This window comes from Panthera uncia, chromosome D4, assembly GCF_023721935.1.
Source record: "Panthera uncia isolate 11264 chromosome D4, Puncia_PCG_1.0, whole genome shotgun sequence".
NCBI lineage: Eukaryota > Metazoa > Chordata > Mammalia > Carnivora > Felidae > Panthera > Panthera uncia.
In genome coordinates this window covers 57,849,027-57,866,839 of record NC_064807.1, presented here as the reverse complement: position 1 = coordinate 57,866,839, position 17,813 = coordinate 57,849,027, and the positions used below count along the sequence as shown (strand labels likewise).

The following is a 17,813-nucleotide window of genomic DNA, read 5'->3' as shown; positions in this document are numbered from 1 at the left end:
ATTTTCAGAGCTGTGGGGCCTTGGTTTGGGTTGCAGAAATGGCTATAGTGAGGTGGTATGTGACAGGGCACCTGGCGTGGTTGCTGATACTTACAAATACTGGGTTTTCCTGCCCTGGTAGTTAGTGTATGGGGAGAAGGGCAGGAAAGATTACCTTTATCTTAACACATGCAGAAGCTGGGGCTCATTCTGTCCTGCAAATGAGTGAAGAGCTGGGCTTAAATGCAGCCCAGTGCCCTCTTTCTTCCCTCTGGAGCCTCTCTGAGCAAAAACACCCCCAACACTTCCCCTCCAGCCGGGCCCAAGAAGCCCAGGGAGGGCCCAGGCAGGTGTCTGGATAGTGTAGCCCCAGGACCACTGGATAGTGTAGCCAGATTTTCTGAGCAGGACCTGGGCCACAAGCCCTTTGCCAGGCATTGCCTGGCATCTTCCCTGAGGTGACATGTAGAAGGCCAGAGACCCTAAAGCTCCTTCCCTCAGCTTGTGGGAGCCTGAAAACATTGGGATTTTTCTGGCTCTGAGGTGACAGTGTCAGGATACAGACCCAACTATAGAGTCCACTTTTCTTCTCTGGGTCCGGCTCTCAAGCAGCAGAAGCTGGGAGCATCCAGGGATCTGGTGGCAGAGAGGGAGGTTGAGGCCAGCTCAAAAGGGACAGTGGTGGCCTCCATAGCTGGTGAGACAGGTTTTCAGAAGCCACCCAACCGTGGATGTGTCTGGAAGGCGGATCAGGAGTGCAGGCTGGCTGCTGGGGAGGCAGGAGTAAAAGGGAGTACATGGAACTGATGAGGGCAAGAAGGGTGGAGGAGCCAGGACCTCGTCCAGATTCCTGAATGACTGGTGAGCTATGGCATCACCAGCTGGAATGGACCTAGAATGGTTAGATGGACCTGGGATGGTCAGTTTTGTAAAGACTCAGGAAAACACACTCTCCCTAACTCAACTGCCCTCTTTCCACTGGTGCCCCAAACCCGGAGGTGACAGGCACCTGCACTCACACTGCCAACCCATTCTCCAGAGCACCCACTGGCCTGGCAGGGCCAACCGTGCCCATTGACAGGCTGGGGTTTCCCTCTCCGACCTGCTGCGTCTCCCCTCCCAGCCAAGCATTCAGGTTTTGCTCCCCTGAGAGCTCCCCAGTCCCCTCCAGCATCTGAGCCACCCCGATTACATTTCCAGCTGGTTTTTAATTATCTCCTATCTGCCTACATAAATCTGCCTGTGTGGCACGCCCGCCAGGGGAGGCGTTCCAACTGCCCATGCGTCGCCAGGAAACCTCTCATGCCCCGGGACAGCTTCTCTTCGGAGGCCCTGGGTGGTCTCTCCAAATGAGAAAAACATTTCCAATCACATTTCTAACATCTTGTTAATAGGACTTATTTAATAATATTTTTGCAAAAGCCATCTGGGAATGGCTTGGTTGGGGACTTGGGGAGGGCATATGGGTGCTGCAGGGACGGTCATGGTGACAGATACAGACTTTGGATCTGCCATCAGGGAAGGGGCAGGAACATGGAGAAGGATGCAGCCCTCGGGCAGAGGACCAGGGCCTGACTCCCAATGCTTCCACCTGTGTGAGGATCACCCAGCAGGTAGCTTTGTCAGGTCTCTGAGCCTCTTAGCCCGGAGGCTCAGGAACACAGTGAAAGGAAGGAAAGCCCTTTGTAAACTTTGAGAGGCTGTGCTAGTGCGGGTGGCATTATTTGCTTGCCCCAGGAAAGTATCATGGTCTTCCTCTGCTTCTAGCTAGGCAAATAACGCAAAGGTCCCCAGAGGAAATATGTTGAGCCCCCCAGAAGCATTTGGCAGGGCTTGAAGCAAACAGCTTCATACACTAAAACCCTAAGATGCAGGATTGCTGTTCCCCAGACCTTCAGGCCCTTAAAATCAGGAATAGGGTCTTGAATCGTCCCAGTCAAGACCCTGGCTTTGGGATGGGAGAAGCAGGCACAGGAAGGGGAAAAGACCTTCCCAAGGTCCTGGGCAAGTTGGTGACAGAGCCCCAATGTTATTACCCTTCTGAGCCCCACAGCACTATATTTTCTTCTCCCATTTTCCGCATAAACCCTCTTGGTATTTGAGGCAGATTTATAAAATCAGATGTCAGATTTTATAGCTCTCATCTTTGCTCCCACAGTTCAAATGCTATAACTATAAAAATAATGTTTTGCCACGTATGAGTGTGTGTGTGCATGTGTGGTGTCACACTTGCACACATGCACACCCTTCCACTTTGCTGGGTGAGGCGCCCCTGCTCCTGGTTCTTGGTACCTCACACCTGCTTTTTCCTGGGCAGGTCCCCTAGTGAGCAACCACTGTCTTCTTTCCAGCCAGGGGTGATTTCTGCCATTTTTAATGCCTTTTTTTTTCTGTTTTTTTTTTTTTTTTATGATTACTTCACCCGAGAGGAATATCAGAAACAATTGCCTTGGCAAAGCTGGTTTTTTAGAAATGTTTTAATTAGAACTTTTTTTTTTTTTTTTTTTTTTTTTTTTTTGCTATTTTCCCTTTGAACATCCACATGCTGCTCATGGTCCCAGCCAGCATGGGAACCAGCCTGCCACATTCTCAGCAGACCTTCAAGGCAGGGCCGACAAACAAGTCAACAGTGTGGCTATCACTGCTGTGTTCCTACTGTGCACCAGGCCTCTAACTGGGCAGGGAGACAAAGACATATCAGACTCTAAGCTAGTAGTCCTGGCAAGGGGACAAGCAGGTAGGTGAGTGCTGTGATATAGGGAGGTATGGCAGAAAATAAACGAGGGAGGGAGAAAGTTAAGTGAAGGCTTCCTGGAGGAGCTGGCATTTGAGCAGGGCTGAGGAAGATGACAGTTTATCGAGAATAGCAAGGTAGAAGGAGAGTTAGGTTTGGGATTGGAGGAGAGGTCTCTGCAGGACCCATTCTTCCTCTAGTCCCAACTAGTTTTTTCAGTTGTCCCTACCACAGAACCTCCCCCCTTGGCCCAGGTGACCAATAATATTATGGACACAGACATGCCTTAAAAACTCTGAAGTCCTAGTCAGCCCTCTCCAGCTCTTCATAACATCCCCATTTCTCCCGCAAGGAAAGGGGTTCAGCAAGACTTGGGCCTTACCTGTGGCCATGACAGCTCTCCGCGTTCCCAACTCTTCATTCTTCTGACCTCCTGCTTTGCCAAAGAGCAGACCACGTGCCCATCATTTCTACTTGACACTCAAAGTGTATACCCCGCCCAGACTGGACAGAGCCTCCCAGGGAGAAATGCATTTACACAGTGCCCAGCAGGGCTCTTTGTGGTCTCAGGTACCTGAGAGACGTTGATTGGAACAGGCCTCTGCAGAGTGTCCTGTGAGGTGGGTAGAATTATACCAATAACAATGATTAAAAATATGGGGCGTTGTACAAGTGAGGATAAAACCACTGGGGAGGCAAATGTATAAGATCGAGTGATCTGGGCAAGCCCAGGTTTCAAATCCACAATCTCCAAACGTTAGCATAATCCCACTTGGAGTTCATATTTTCAGGCCATAAAAATACCTTTTCTGTCTTGAGTTATTCTCATCTTAACCAAAAATGTATTCTATGAAGAATCTAGGGCTGTTTTACTTTTTTGCAGGAGTTGTGCTTTTAAAAAGCAATCAGTTCCGATAGTAAGTTAACTTTTTGAAACTCAATTACTTGCAGCCATGCTGAAAAAAACTATAATTAATGTGGTCAAATCCTAGCCAAATAATAAAATGAAAGCTTTGTTGTGTATCAAGGCAGAAATCAATTTCATTAGGGAGCAAAGAGCCAGAGATTTAATTTTGAGGAAATTCTCCACCCTGTGGACAGAGGTTGTCAAGAAGCTGCCAGAATGAATGCCCAACACAAGAGGACTCACCCTCCAGAGCCCAAATTACTGAGGACTGATTGACCTTTCAAAATTGCATTTGCATACCTTCCAAGTGTGGCCTAAGCCAGTGGGCTTTTGCTCTTTAATGTTTTTGGACCTGGTACCCCTTTTGGTTTGGGTCAAGAGGTGAATGTTATCTGCACCCAATGACACTGGCATGTCAAGAAGATCCTGTCCTTTGGAACTCGGGATGAGGTGGCCTCAGAAGGTCAGTAGACATGAGAAAGGAGTTTAGCAAGGACTTGGGGTGTGCACATTGATGGTGGGGTCATTTCCAGACAGCAGGGCTGAGGGCAAAGCCGGACAGACCCACTAGGGACGATGCCCAGTTGCACGACCCCAAATGCAAGGGGAATAGTGAACAGCAAGTGTGACCAGAATGGGAAAGGACAGGAAATTCTGCCCTGTGAGGACATCTGGAGAGAGAGCAGCCTAAGGTCTGCTCCTGCTTCTGTCTTCTGGTATCTAAGAGGCCTTCCCAGGGCAGAAGGAATGGGCTGTGACACGCAGGAACCAGAGCTCTGAGCTGAGGCTACTATCAGTGAGATGCACTAAATTCAAGATGGACTTTCCTGTGGTCAGAGCCATCAGAGCTTGGAAGGGATTTCCTGGCTGGGGAGTAAACTCCCCAATGTTGGGGGTAGGCAACAAAAGCTGGACACCAAGTATTATGAATATTGCAAAGGCATTTCCATCGTGGGACCGCACTAGAATGGGGGTGCTTAGACCTGCATGTGCATCAGAATCTCTTGGAGAGCATCTTAAAAGCAGATCTGGTTCCAAAGAGGCCCAGGGAGCCCCAGGTTTGACAAGTCTTGAGGGACTCTGATGTGGGCATTCTGAGGCACATTGGAAGAAACTATTTTTGAGAAACATCCACTCTTCTCCCAGCCCTGGGATGCTGGAACTTCTGTAATGCAGATTGAGTCCTTTTGTTTAATAGCCGAGTTGTCATTCCTTCCTTGTCATGTGATGTGAGCATCTCCTGTGTGCCAAGTTTCAAAGGTTTACAGGTTTGGGGAGCCTGGGTGGCTCAGTCAGTTGAGCATCCAACTTCAGCTCAGGTCATGATCTTGTGGTTCATGGGTTTGAGTCCCACATCAGGTTCTATGCTGACAGCTCAGAGCCTACAGCCTGTTTCAGATTCTGTGTCTCCCTCTCTCTCTGCCCCTCCCTCTCTCACGCTCTGTCTCTGTCTCAAAAATAAATAAACATTAAAAAAAATTTTTTTTTTTTAAAACGTTTACAGGTTTGCAGGACCTCAGGGGTCATCTAGTCCTGTCCCTTCATTGTATTGATAGGGAAATTGAGGGCTGAGAGGGCAGGAGCCAGGGCTGGGATCAGGTTCCTGATGTCCAATTCAGAGATCTTTTCACTTGCTTTCAGTGGACTTCCGGGAGCATTGAAAACTACTCCCATTTCACACATGAAGAAATTGAAGCCCAAATTCCAAGGACTGTTGGGAGTTCTTCCACTGAGAACCACTGTCATTCACATGATTTGCAAAGGTCCTTAGCCAGGGTGTTTGGGTGGCTTACAGTCAGCAGTGTTTGAAATTCCAGAGAGGAGAAAACTACCCTCGGGTTAGATACAAGGTCACTGAGCAGATAGATCTGTTTTTTTTTTTTTTTAATTTTTTAGGTTTTTATTTTATTTTTGATAGAGAGTGCAAGTGGGGGAGGGGCAGAGAGAGAGGGAGACACAATCTGAAGCAGGCTGTAGGCTCTGAGCTGTCGGCATAGTGCCTGATGTGGGGCTCGAACTCACGGACCTTGAGATCGTGACCTGAGTTGAAGTCAGATACTTAACTGACTGAGCCACCCAGGTGCCCCAGATCTGTTTTAATTTGAAGTCTTTAAAGACCCCTGTGCATTTTCTTTTCTCTCTTTACTTTTTTTTTTCTTTTTTGAAGCAAAACTGTAAGCTGGATCAGGTGCTTTGTGAGCAAGTCCCTTCCTTGCCATGCTAATGGACTCCCTCTTTCAGTTAGTAGAGGAAGCCCCCACCAGGACAGGAGTTGGGTGGGAGGATACTGGGGGCAAGCCCTGTGATTTAAGGATGAGATTCGGGGTGTGGGAGATTGCTGCTTCCCCCCTGTCTGCACCCCCACCCCACTCTCCCTCTCCACTTTGTCATACCCCATCTCTGCTGACAAGACGTTATAAAGACTATTGGTAGTGGCCAAGACTCCCCTACAACTGATAGCATGGGGGCGTGGCATTCTGGCCCCTGATTCGCTGGGAAATTAGAGCAAACCTCCACCACTCTCTGGGTCTCGATGTCATCTGTAAAATAAGCAGGGAACCAAATAGTCTCAAAAGCCTCTGCTTGGTACTTTACCTGCCTCAGAATACATGGGTGCCTGGGTGGCTCAGTCGGTTAAGTGTCTGACTCTTGGTTTTGGCTCAGGTCATGATCTCACGGTTTTGTGGGTTTGAACCCTGCATCGGGCTCTGCACACTGCTTGGAGCCTGCTTGGGATTCTCCCTCTCTCTCTGCCCTTCCTCCACTCGTGCTCTTTCTGTCTCTCTCAAAATAAATAAATAAACTTAAAAAAATAATAATAAAGAGGGGCGCCTGGATGGCTCAGTCGTTTAAGTATCTGACTTCGGCTCAAGTCATGATCTCATGGTTTGTGGGTTCGAACCTAGCATTGGGCTCTGTGCTGACAGCTGGGAGCCTGGAGCCTGCTTCAGATTCTGTGTCTCCTTCTCTCTCTGCCCCTCCCCTGTTCATACTCTGCCTCTCTCTCAAAAATAAACAAACATTAAAATACAATTTTTTTTAAGAGCACCTGGGCACCTCAGTTGGTCAGGCGTCCAATTTCAGCTCAGGTCATGATCTCACAGTTGGTGAGTTCAAGCCCCGCATTGGGCTCTGTGCTGACAGCTCAGAGCCTGGAGCCTGCTTCGGATTCTGTCTCTCTCTATCTGCCCTTCCTCTCCTCATGCTCTGTCTCTCTCTCTCAAAAATAAACATTAAAAAAATTTTTTTTTAATTTTTTAAAAAAGAAATGGTGAATACAGAGCAATATGCACAGTAGTACTTACTTAATAAATACAGTGCAATCATGTATGACCAGTAGTTTTTAAGCAGAGAAACTTCTTTCCTCATCTTTCCTATTCTGTTTTCAAGTGGAGCCCTGTGTGTGACAATGTACTTTTGAGAGGGTCATGAAATACCGCTTGATGTTTGGGGAAATTGATGCCAGGGAAGTAAACACGCTTCCCATTGTCACCCAGTGGCAGAGCTAGGGCCAGAACCTAGGCCTCACCACCAGCCACGGGGGCTGCCCAGCTGGAGGAGATGGTCCTACAGCCAGGAGTCTGCCTGGCCATCCATGGCTTCTAGGCTGCCAGCATGGCCATGAATGACAGACCGGAAGACAGGAAGACACATTCACTGCTCAGCCCAGACCACATGGAGCCAGCAAGACAGACCAGATGGGCAGCAACTTGTATGTGGGCTCCTGCAGAGCAGATGGAAACAAAGCCATGTCAGAACCCCAAACCTCGGCACCCGCCAGACTTGCTCACGCACTGCCCAGCTCAGACCTCAGACAGTCTCTGTTGGGGGGGAGAGGTGTGTGTGAAAGCTCCATTCCACAGATGAGGAAACTGAGGCTGAGGAAGCCACAGCTCAATGTAGCAGGGCAAGGACTCAGACCCAGGTGGCGGTTCCACAGGTGGTGGTTCCTTTGAGAATGGTTCTGCTTTCCTTGCCAGGCGCGTCCCCCCTTGTCTCAGCCTTTCCTGGGTCAATCCCAGGTCTCCAGCTCCCCTGTGCCTTTAAAAGCCATTGTGCGCCTCCAAGTCCTCTCAGCCACTGGTGCTTACCGCCACAGCTGCTTTTGCCCACCCTCTGCTGGGTCCCTGGTCTGGAGCTTCCTTCAGGTCTGGCCTGCCCCCCACCCCCATCTGCTGTTTGTGAGGAGGGTAGGAGGTTGGTCCTTGAAAACAGCCTGGAGCCCTTTGCAGCCAAGCAGTTTGGCAAACTCTTTGTGTGTCAAGCCCTTAAATGTGGAGCGGGATGACCTGACCTTTATCAAGTGTTCACACTGCATTCATTCACAGCTAAGTTCTCACTTACCCTGATAACTACTGTGAGGGTGGACTCTTGTTATTCCCATTTCACAGACGCAGACTTTTAGGCACTGGAGAATGTGGGTGTGTGGCTTTAACCTCAGTGCCACCGGAAGTTGAGACTGGATTGTTCTTTGTTGTGGAGGCTGTCCTATGCATTGTAGGTTTGTCAGCACCCTTGGCTTCTACCCAGATGCCAGCAGCACCTGAGTTCCCAGGCACTGCTGAATACCCCCCAGAAGGGATGAACTCACTCACACAGAGAACCCCTGCTCCAAGGAGCGTATGGGCTGGGAAAGGCTTGTCCCAGTACATGGAGACCACTCTGAGCTGAATGCATTCTGTCCATCTGTTGGCACAAGTGTTAGGACTGCTCTTATCATCGTGCTGTCCCTAAGCCTGGGCGTCTGCTGTGCCCACTGCTCTACTTGTCTTTCTTCCTGCACTGAGGCCAGCCATCCTGCCCTGCCTTAGTGCTCCTGGCTGGTGCTGGGGTGACCTCTACCCTCCTCGGACGTCCCTCATTGGCTTGAGAACTTTAGTGCTGGAGGGACCCCCTCCACCTTTTCCAAATGAGAGAAACTGAGGCCCAGGGAGAAGGTACTTGCCTGGCGCATGACATCATCAGTGGGATCAGAGTTTGAACTCAGGCATCTGACTTCAGTCTGGCCACCACCACCAGCCCCCACCTGTCCTAAACACAAAAACTCATTCCCGTTCCCAGAAGAGTACTGATTAGAAGTAAAGGGGAAAACAAAACAAAACACGCTAGACCCTCTTGCCTCTTCCCAAAGCTCTGACAGCATTACACATGTCACCCCCACCCCACCTCCTCCCCTCCCCTTGCAGTTTTCGTGTGCACTTGGCAGAGCCTGAGGACTGATGGGAATCCTAAACAAGGGGACTGCAAAAGTTATCCAGCCTACCCTGAAGCGTCATTACCCTTTTCACGCCTCCAATAATGGGAGGCTTACTCTGCTGTCAGCCTTGATCATTAAAATCCTCCTGTCTAAAAGTTTGTTAGTCTTCTCCTGAGAAAATTGCCTAAAATGGATTCATTTTGACCTACCCGCTGCTCTGTGTGGCACAAAACAAACCTATGCCTTTCCATGTTTGCTGGGAGAGGCTTCTGCCAGCTCCCCTTCTGCCTGGAGATGGCTTTTTGTCATGATTTACTGAAGGCTCTCACCCCGAGCCGCCAACTTAGAGCTTGAGAAATGCCCGCGCGTCTCAGGAAGGCTAATCGCTGCTGATGCGTTTATTGAAAGTCCAATTATTTGGTTGTAAATCAAGTCATTTGGCTCAGCAGCATTTACATGTAGACATTTGTTCGCAATAACTTGACATATGCGTCTTTGGTTTATCGTTGTGAAGGCTGTTTCAGAAGGCCCTGGGCAGCACGCAGGTATTTGCCATGTGGACTTCTAAGCCCCTTCCCCCAGCTCCCTGGACTCCTAGACTATCTCAGCCAGAGGGGCCTCCGTACCTCCAGCTCCTTGCATTGCAGTTGAGAACCCCAGCACACAGCTAGAACAAGTTGCTGCTCCCTCCAGTCCCTGGTCCTCTCCCCTGTGCCATGGGCATCTTGCAGATAATGATGCCAGCCCTCCCAGCATCTTTGTGAAGCCACAGGCTGGTCTGGTCATGGGCCAAGGGTGGCGGCTATCACTGCTGTACATCTTTGTGTCCCAGACTCCTGGACCCTTTTCGGGAAGTTCACAGCATGTACAGATGCTAGCCTGCATGCAAGTAGGGCCTTGGGAGCTGTCAACCAGGTTGACAGGGACCTGTCCCTGAAGGCTCCCGGCACTTGAGTTCTGGATATTTCTTTCCCAATGCAGGCCCAGGGCTATCACATCATGCTTCTCTGCAGGCACTTGTGAATGTTTCTGGGGTTTCTACGCATTGCTCACAGGTATGTTGAGGAGAATTTCTCTGTAGACACACACACCCAGCCAAATATCCCATCTCACTGGAGGTCAAAGAGAAGGGAGGAGGAAAGCAGACATTCTGAATCACAGAGCCATCTGCTTGCATGGGCAGTGTTGCCAACTGCGGGGCGGAGTTAGCCGGGAACAACCTTTTTTGTGGGAACCTAGGTGGCCATGAATATAGGAGGTGCCTTGCCATGGGCACCCTCCAGGCTGGCTCCCTGGGGATGCCAGGTCCCAGGGTCATGACAGATCAGGGTAAGGGCCAGGCCTAGGACCACACCTACCCCCGCATGGGCAGCACAAACGTCTGTGTCCATCTCTACTGCCACAGAGGGCTGGGCTTTGAGCGGGAGCACTGGCTGGCATTCTCATGCTCATGGAGGACGTGGGAACTGCGACATTTCATCCCTGAGAATCATCCTGCAACCAGTTGCTGAGGGCACTTCAAATGCCCAGGAAGTCCATGGCTCTAAGAGGGAACTTGTCTCATATTTGTGCTTCGTTTCTCTAGGCCTGGGCAGGGGGCATTGGCTGCCTCAGTCACCCCAGCAAGGATTTCTTCTAGAAATCTGAGGAAAGAGGGGCTTGACCCATTCTTCCTTGTGACCTCCCTCAGGCAAGACTTGTCTTTTGACTTGAGAGGTGCAAGACTTTGTACCCCCTAAAGGGGTGACCCTCTGGGTGCTCCTCATGACTCTGCCCCTCACTAAGCTTGCTCAGCTGGTCCTCACTGGCTGTCCTAGGACCAGGGCTATCCAGACAGAGCAGCTACTGTATCTGACCTTGGAGGAAGTGGCTTCTACCCTGTCTGGGCCACACTAAGGTACAGGGTACAACAGCCACCAACCTGCCCTTGAGAGCTTATAGACCAGAGAGGAGGTTGTGTGGGGCCTCATTGCTGGCTCAGGGCAGACCCTCACCAGATAGCTGATAGTTGGATGGACGGATGGATGATGGACAGATGGACCAAGTGCCCAGCTGTGGGCCAGGCTTATGCTGAGAGCCCAGAGAAAGTAAGGCTTGGCCTACTGAGAAACGTCACAGTGAACAGACAGGATTCTTTTTTTTTTTTTTTTTTTTTAAGTTTATTTATTCTGACAGAGAGCATGAGCAGGGGAGGGACAGAGAGAGAGAATCCTGAGCAGGCTCCACACTGACATCGTGTAGCCTGATGCAGGGCTCGAACTCAAGAACCCATGAGATCATGACCAGAGCTAAGACCAAGAGTCGGATGCTTAACTGACTGAGCCACCCAGGCTCCCCTGAACAGACAAGATCCTTGACCTCAGGAACTCACAGAGCTACAAGGAAGCCATGTCTCAGGACAGAAAGAGTTCAAAGGCCCACCTAGACACCTGGATCCATCTGGTTAGGTGGCTGAGCAGGAGAAAATGAGGCTGCAGAATCAGACAGCTATAGTGAAATCCTAGCCCCGCCATGTGCGATGAGACTTGGCACTCAACCTCGCTAGCATCAGTTTCCCATCCGTAAACAGTGGTAGATCTACCAGCTTAGGAGCATTGCTGTGGGCTTCCATGCGATAATATGTAGCAACAGCTCAGCTCCCTGCCTGGTGCACAGTGTGGTTTGAACAGTGCAGGTGGCATTCATTGTGCAGTGGCCATGGGGAGCCATGGATGGTTTTGAGCCGAGAGACAGTGTTCTGGGGCATCTCCGTTGAGAGAGCAGTTCCCCAACCACCTTTTAGTAGAGGTGGACCAGAGATCCTTGCTGTGTGTGGATTCCTGTAACCAGGTTCTACGCGATAGTCCCCAAAGGCAATTTCCTTGCCTTCTCCTGCATAAATATTATATGCAAGTATTTTTAAGTCATTTCATCATGAAAAGAAGCGATTTAACATAACTATTACTCAGGATTCTTCATGAAATATGCATCAAGCAATTAGGTCTAAAAGCGAGAGGTGAGGCCTTGTACCCTGCTTGGGCCGGCAGCTGCGGGCTGAGTGATGTTTTATTAAAGCCCATGATTATGAGACGAGGTAGGGCCTGTTATTAGGCCCGGCACGCCAGGCACGTTTGATAATCCTGGTGATGAGGAGGTGCTTTTTGTGATGATAATGAGGGATCTAAACGCAGTGACAGCCCCAGCACCCCCAGCCTCCGCCAGCCTTACATGACTCATTAGACAGGTCACCCACCGGAGACACCCTTAATTGTGACTTTGCTCTCACAAGATGTCCTATCAAAGGAGACAGGCCTGACACAGGAGCCTCGCGGGCGGCCGCAGCCTGTCCAAACTCCCTGGGGACCAAGGCCCTCCCAGAAGTGATGATGGCGAGGTGGCGTGGCCGGGGACCTGGCCCACCTGGCCCTGGAGGCAAAGAGCTCTGCGTTCTGGCTTCAGCCAAAGCCCGCCTTGCCGTGTGCCTTGGCCCAGGGTGTTGCTCTCTCCCACCTCAGTCCTCCAAGGCACCCCAAGAGAAGCTCTGTCCAGAGCATCCACAGCACCCCTGGGCATGCTGGTTATCTGATGCACCCTCTTTTCTTGCTAGAAATTCTAATTTTTTTCTATTCTTATGCTAGTTGTCTTCTGAATTGAGTTGGGAGTAATTAAAGCCATCCCTTCACAGTTGTTTTTATTTTTTTTATATTTTTTATTTAAAAAAATTTTTTTAATGTTTATTTATTTTTGAGAGAGAGGGAGAGCCAGAGCATGAGCAGGGGAGGGGCAGAGGGAGAGGGAGACACAGACTCGGAAGCAGGCTCCAGGCCCTGAGCTGTCAGCACAGAGCCTGACATGGGGCTTGAACCCACAAACCGTGAGATCATGACCTGAGCCGAAGTCAGATGCTTAACCAACCAAGCCACCCAGGCGCCCCTTCACAGTTGTTTTTAAATCTTCAGCTGTTGTAAAGTATCATCTCATTCATGGGGACCTTGTGACCCATCAGGATATATTATCAGGATATATTACACATCTCTTGGGTGTGTGTTGACAAGGTTTTACCTGACCTATTCGTGAGTCAGAGTTTGACAGATTGTTTCAAAAAGCAAGCTCACCTCTCAGGGCCTGCCAACCTCATGTGACGGGTCTCCATAGCTGGGGCCTTTAGCAGTCAGGACAAGCCATCCCCAGTGCCTGAGATGACCTTTCCATGCCAGCCCTGTGCTATCTCTGGCCCACCATCAGCCCTGTAGGGTAAGTACCTAGGGACTGAGGCCAGAGTCAAAGAGTCCCTTGCACAGGGTCTAACGTCTCTCCCCTGCCACCTTACCTGGCCTCATACGGAGTGTTGAGGGATTCTCTCCTGGAGCTGAATGGTACTAAGTCAGGAGCATGGACCCTGGGAAAGGCCCACCAGGGAGGGAAGCAGCACCACCGCTGATTGCTGTGTGACCTTGGGTCAGCCACCTGACTGAGCCTCAGGACTTGGCACACAGCCTGAATCACAGGAAGTGCCTGGGAAACATTGGCCATGAAGACCATTATGACCAGTGCCCCGTGAGAATAAAGACTGGGGGCTGTGAGCAGCAGTGGAATGGGGCATGAGGCTGCCTCCAGGCCCCTTCCTGCGAGAAGTCCTCACAAGGGGGCAAGAGCTTATGCTTACACACATGGAATCCAGGACCTTAGGCCCAGAAGCACCCTCAAAGGTCATCCGGTTAGCCTCCCCACAGATCCAGTGGTGCCAAGGACAGAACCCACCACTGCCAAAGGACCGCCTCAGGTCCAGAGAACCATGGGGTGCAGTGCTTGAGCCCAAGGGGAAGGGCCACTCCTGCTGGGGGCTCCTGATGTGGGAGCCAGCTCGTGGGCCTTTATCCCTCTACCAGGGGATGGTCATGCCTTGGACTGGGCGGTCATAGGGCCTGAGTCCTCTGCCATGGTCTGAGTTTTATGACTGGCCTGCCCCACTCGGCACAGCCTAGCTCAGTTACAAACCTGTGTCTACTGAAATACATGTGCCAGAGGCACTTCAGGGAGGTGCTAACAGCTGCCCTGCCTCACCTATGTCTGTTGAGGAGGAGGCATCATTGTGGAGTTTCTGATAACCTGGTGGCCATTCCGAACCTGTGGCCTGGGAACAGAGGGGCCTTCTCTCCCTCTGGTCCCATCAGCTGTTTTCACCATCCCTGCCACTTCTCTTGCTGGGTGTTTTAAGAACAACCACTATAAAAACGTCCCATTAAACCATATGAGTTACTTCTCTTCACCTCCTTAAAAAGTAAATCATCTCCTCCTGCCACTTCCTTTCTGTGTTGCCAGCACAGCTTTGGCATTCTGGCCTGGCTCACAGCTATAGCTGCTGTGATCCAGTCTTCCACATCGTATGCTCTGCACCCCAGCCGCAGATCTGTGGTCTGGCACCCAAAACATCACCCCACTCCACTCACAAAGAGGAGCATGACTGTCTGAGGCTACACGCCCTCTGCTCCCTCAATCACCTGCAGCTCCAGCCGGTGCTCCGCCCCGCCCCTCCCCCCAACCCTTTGTCCAGGCAGAGCTGAGCTCATGGCCTCAGTGCACAGAGCTTTTTAACTAGTCCTAGTTTCCTTAGCCACACAATCTCAGCACTTCATTCAAGCAGTTACCACCCTATCCAGGCCGGCACAGATTCGTGATCTCTCCCGTGTGGTGGGTAGCTAGTCTTCGCTTAAATGGGGTTGTACGTTTTCTCACTTACTGCACACGCTGTTCCCTTTCTAACAGCTTAAGCAAGTGCGCCTCCTGCTTCTCAGATGTGTCGAGGCAATTCTCCAATGAAATGACCCTTCACTGAGGAGCAGAACTTGCCACAGGCTCTGTAATTAGAACATTGTCAGCCTTAAAAAATCTTGATTTAAATTTTAGTTCTTTACAGGAATTATTCTCTCTAGAAACATAATTGCTCTCCGAACGATTTCCTTTAAGCTGAGGGTGACATCTCTAAATACATTATTATGAGCAGATGTATTGCTCAGTGCCCGCACTTCATTAAGCATTTGCTCTGCCATTTGAAAATGGTGCTGGAGTCCAAATTGATGCATTAACAGAGCGGGTGTCCGTGAGCGCGGGGAGCCCAGTCCTGACTGGAAGAGACGTGGTAAGCCCTCCAGTGCCCCTGTGGGAGCAGTCGGAGCAACAAGAACTGGAGCTCAGCCTCGCCAGGGGCTGGGCCTTGGTCTCCCAGAAGCAAGGCCCCTGGGGCTGGTCACAAGTTATCAGTGCCAAGGGACAGACTCTAGAGAAGGCAGCAAGAGGTCAGAGTGCCAGCTTTCTCACTAAGTGACAAATGTGAGATAAATTGGACTGTGCTTTGGAAACCAAGCATCTACAGGTTTGGCAGCAAAATCATAAAAGGCCAGGCTTAGAGCTGAGTGGGCAGGGAAAAGGCAGCTTGGGCAAAGGCAGATTGACAGAGGAGTGAGTGATCTGATATGGCCAGAGACCTGGGTGGAAGGTGGGAGGACCAGGGCCAGGTACTAGGGCCAGGTGGAAGCAGCATGGCCATTGCCATCTGAGATCTGTGCCCCAGCCAGTGTATGCTGGTGTAGGGGCACGGGGCTGCAAGGGGCACGGGGTCCAGGGTTCTACTCTGATCTCCAAGGGACCCACCCACTGCCCTTTTCAGCAGATGCCATGCATGGTGTGTCCAGGGACCGGGCCCTGATCTGTGGAGCTCTCAGGGGAGCTGGGAAAATGGAGAAGTAATTGCAATTCAAGGAAGCAAGTGATGGAGGCACGAGTTTGCTCGGTGCTGTCAGAGGAAGGAAGGAGCTCTGCTTGTGGTAGCCTGGAAGACTTCCCAGCAGAAGAAACACTCAGGTTGGGCCTTGGAGGAGGAGGCAGAGTTCACTGAACAGAGGGAAGATGCACAGAAAAGGGAGTGCCTACAAGGGGGCAGAGCTGGGGAAGAACACACATACCCCCGACATTCCCTTGGCTAAAACTAGTAACATGTTTACAGAGGCTGCAAGGGAGGCTGGGAAATGTAGTCCCTGGCAGGGCAGGCAGCCCCTTCCTAGTGGCAATAAAGTAGTATGGAAGGGAGAGCATCAATTTTTGGAAAACAGCTCACCTGTCATCCCTGCTATACTGTTTTCTCACCTATAAACTGGGGGTGATGAGACCTGCCCCGCATACTTGCCAGGGCACTGGGGACTTAATCATACTTTTCGCCTGGCACACACAGCCTAAAAACTTGTCTGTGTCAGCAATAAGAGGAGCCAAGTCTGGGGGCTTGTTTTCCTGAGGAAGCCTTTCAAAAGCTCTCAAGATCCTAAAGACTCTCCAGCAGTGTTTGCTGCTGGTTCCTGGTCTATGCTGGGCTTGGGGAGCTCTGGGGTGCAGCTGCATTTCAGTTGGGCCTGAGCAGCATGGCTGTTTCAGCCTTTGTCACTGCAGATCCTAATAATAACCTCTGTGTTTTGTTCACAGGAGCAACCAGGGCTTTATGCACATGAAACTGGCCAAAACCAAAGAGAAGTACGTTCTGGGTCAGAACAGTCCCCCATTCGACAGTGTCCCAGAAGTCATCCACTACTATACCACCAGAAAGCTGCCCATCAAAGGGGCTGAGCACTTGTCCCTCCTCTACCCTGTGGCTGTGCGGACCCTCTGAGCGGACAAGCCCCACCCTGCTCTGTGACGGGGCCCAGACTTGGAGGAGCTGGAGGCCCCCGCCCACCAGCCCGGCCGCTGTTGCAGGCGGGGTCCAATTTGTGTCGTGTGTATGGTACTAGCACACCACTGCATGTCTCTAGAATGCTGTTGCCACTTATGGGGGCTGGAGAAAGCCTGGACAAAGACAGAAGGACAGCCAACACGCCACCCCAGCCCCCACCCCCGCCCCCTCCTTGAGTTTCTGTGAATTAAAATATTTGCAAATCCAAAGAGATGCCTTCCAAGATGAACAAAGGAGAGCAGCTCCGGAGGGGCGAGGGGCGGGGCGGGAGCTCCCCGGGTTGCAGCTCTTTGTTCTCCAGCTGTCACGAATTCACACCTGGGGGGGGGGGGGGGGGGGGGGGGGGGCACTACGGTTTTCCCACCAGGGCCCCTGCTGGTGCTGGGAGACAAATGCGGGTGCTCTGAGAGCCCAGAAAGCCCCAGGAGTCTGGCTTCCCCTGTGGTGTGTGTGTATGTGTGAGTGTGAACACATACACGAGAGAGCATGGTCACACACAGATGTGAGTAAGCCCACTAAATCCACTGTTAGTCACTCAGTGTAATCACTAGGAGATCTTCAAGGAATCATTGTGCAGTCACAAAGAGGATTCAATTATTTATGAATAGGGTGTGTAAATAAAATAGTCATTTAATACATATTCTTATCCCTTTTTTTATATGTACGTATATATACCACAGGGGGTCTCTGAGGAGGGCAGTGTTTACCTGCTGGTTTCGTTCCCAGAGCAAGGTGTGTCTCTGGGCGTGTGTGGTACGACAGGCCCCTGGGAGGGAAGGAAGCAGAGAGGGGTTTTCTTTGCCCGCCTGAGAGCCAACCTCAGGACCGTGCAGCAAGGCCCTGCGTTCAGGCTCCAGCAATGGTAGCCTCAAGTGTTGACCCACCACCCAAGCTCTCCCTTCCGCCTATAGCAGCCCAGTGATGGCAAGTCTGTGCAGAGCACCCAGCAGTCTACAAAGGGCTCTCCCATTATCTGGTCAGCGCCACCCCGTGAGGCATTTAATGTGGGGAAAGGGCGGCACAGAGAGGGAAAGTAATCTGCGCTATGTCACATAGCTTGTAAGCGAAAGAGGCTTCTTGAGTCCAGACTGGCAGCCTCCATGGCCAGTGCTTTGGCTATCCATGGCTTCACTGTTAACCCTGCTCCTGAGGGAAAACAAATCCTAACCTCTCAGGGGGACATGGAGTTCTCTTGGTCATCCATCCACACTGCTTCCCCGCAGATAACACACACATTCCCCCGGTTCACCTCCATCTTGCCTCTGCCCTTGACTGGAGCAGGGATGCTCACCACACC

At 51.1% G+C, this 17,813-nt stretch overlaps 1 protein-coding gene across 3 annotated transcripts in view; it reads left to right on the top strand.

Annotated features, from left to right (window-relative positions):
• SHB (SH2 domain containing adaptor protein B) overlaps positions 1–17,151 on the top strand; it is a 136,751-nt gene extending 119,600 nt beyond the window's left edge. Inside the window, exons 6-7 of one of the 3 annotated variants that reach the window (XM_049626788.1) lie at positions 3,066–3,333; positions 16,270–16,352. In XM_049626788.1, the coding sequence (XP_049482745.1) occupies positions 3,066–3,291 (226 nt within the window). In that variant the 3' untranslated portion in view covers positions 3,292–3,333; positions 16,270–16,352. Of the gene's footprint in view, positions 1–3,065; positions 5,086–16,269 lie in introns of those variants that run through there. The other 2 variants (XM_049626776.1, XM_049626779.1) reach the window with 2 other exon arrangements.
• Positions 17,152–17,813: the final 662 nt, after the last annotated feature.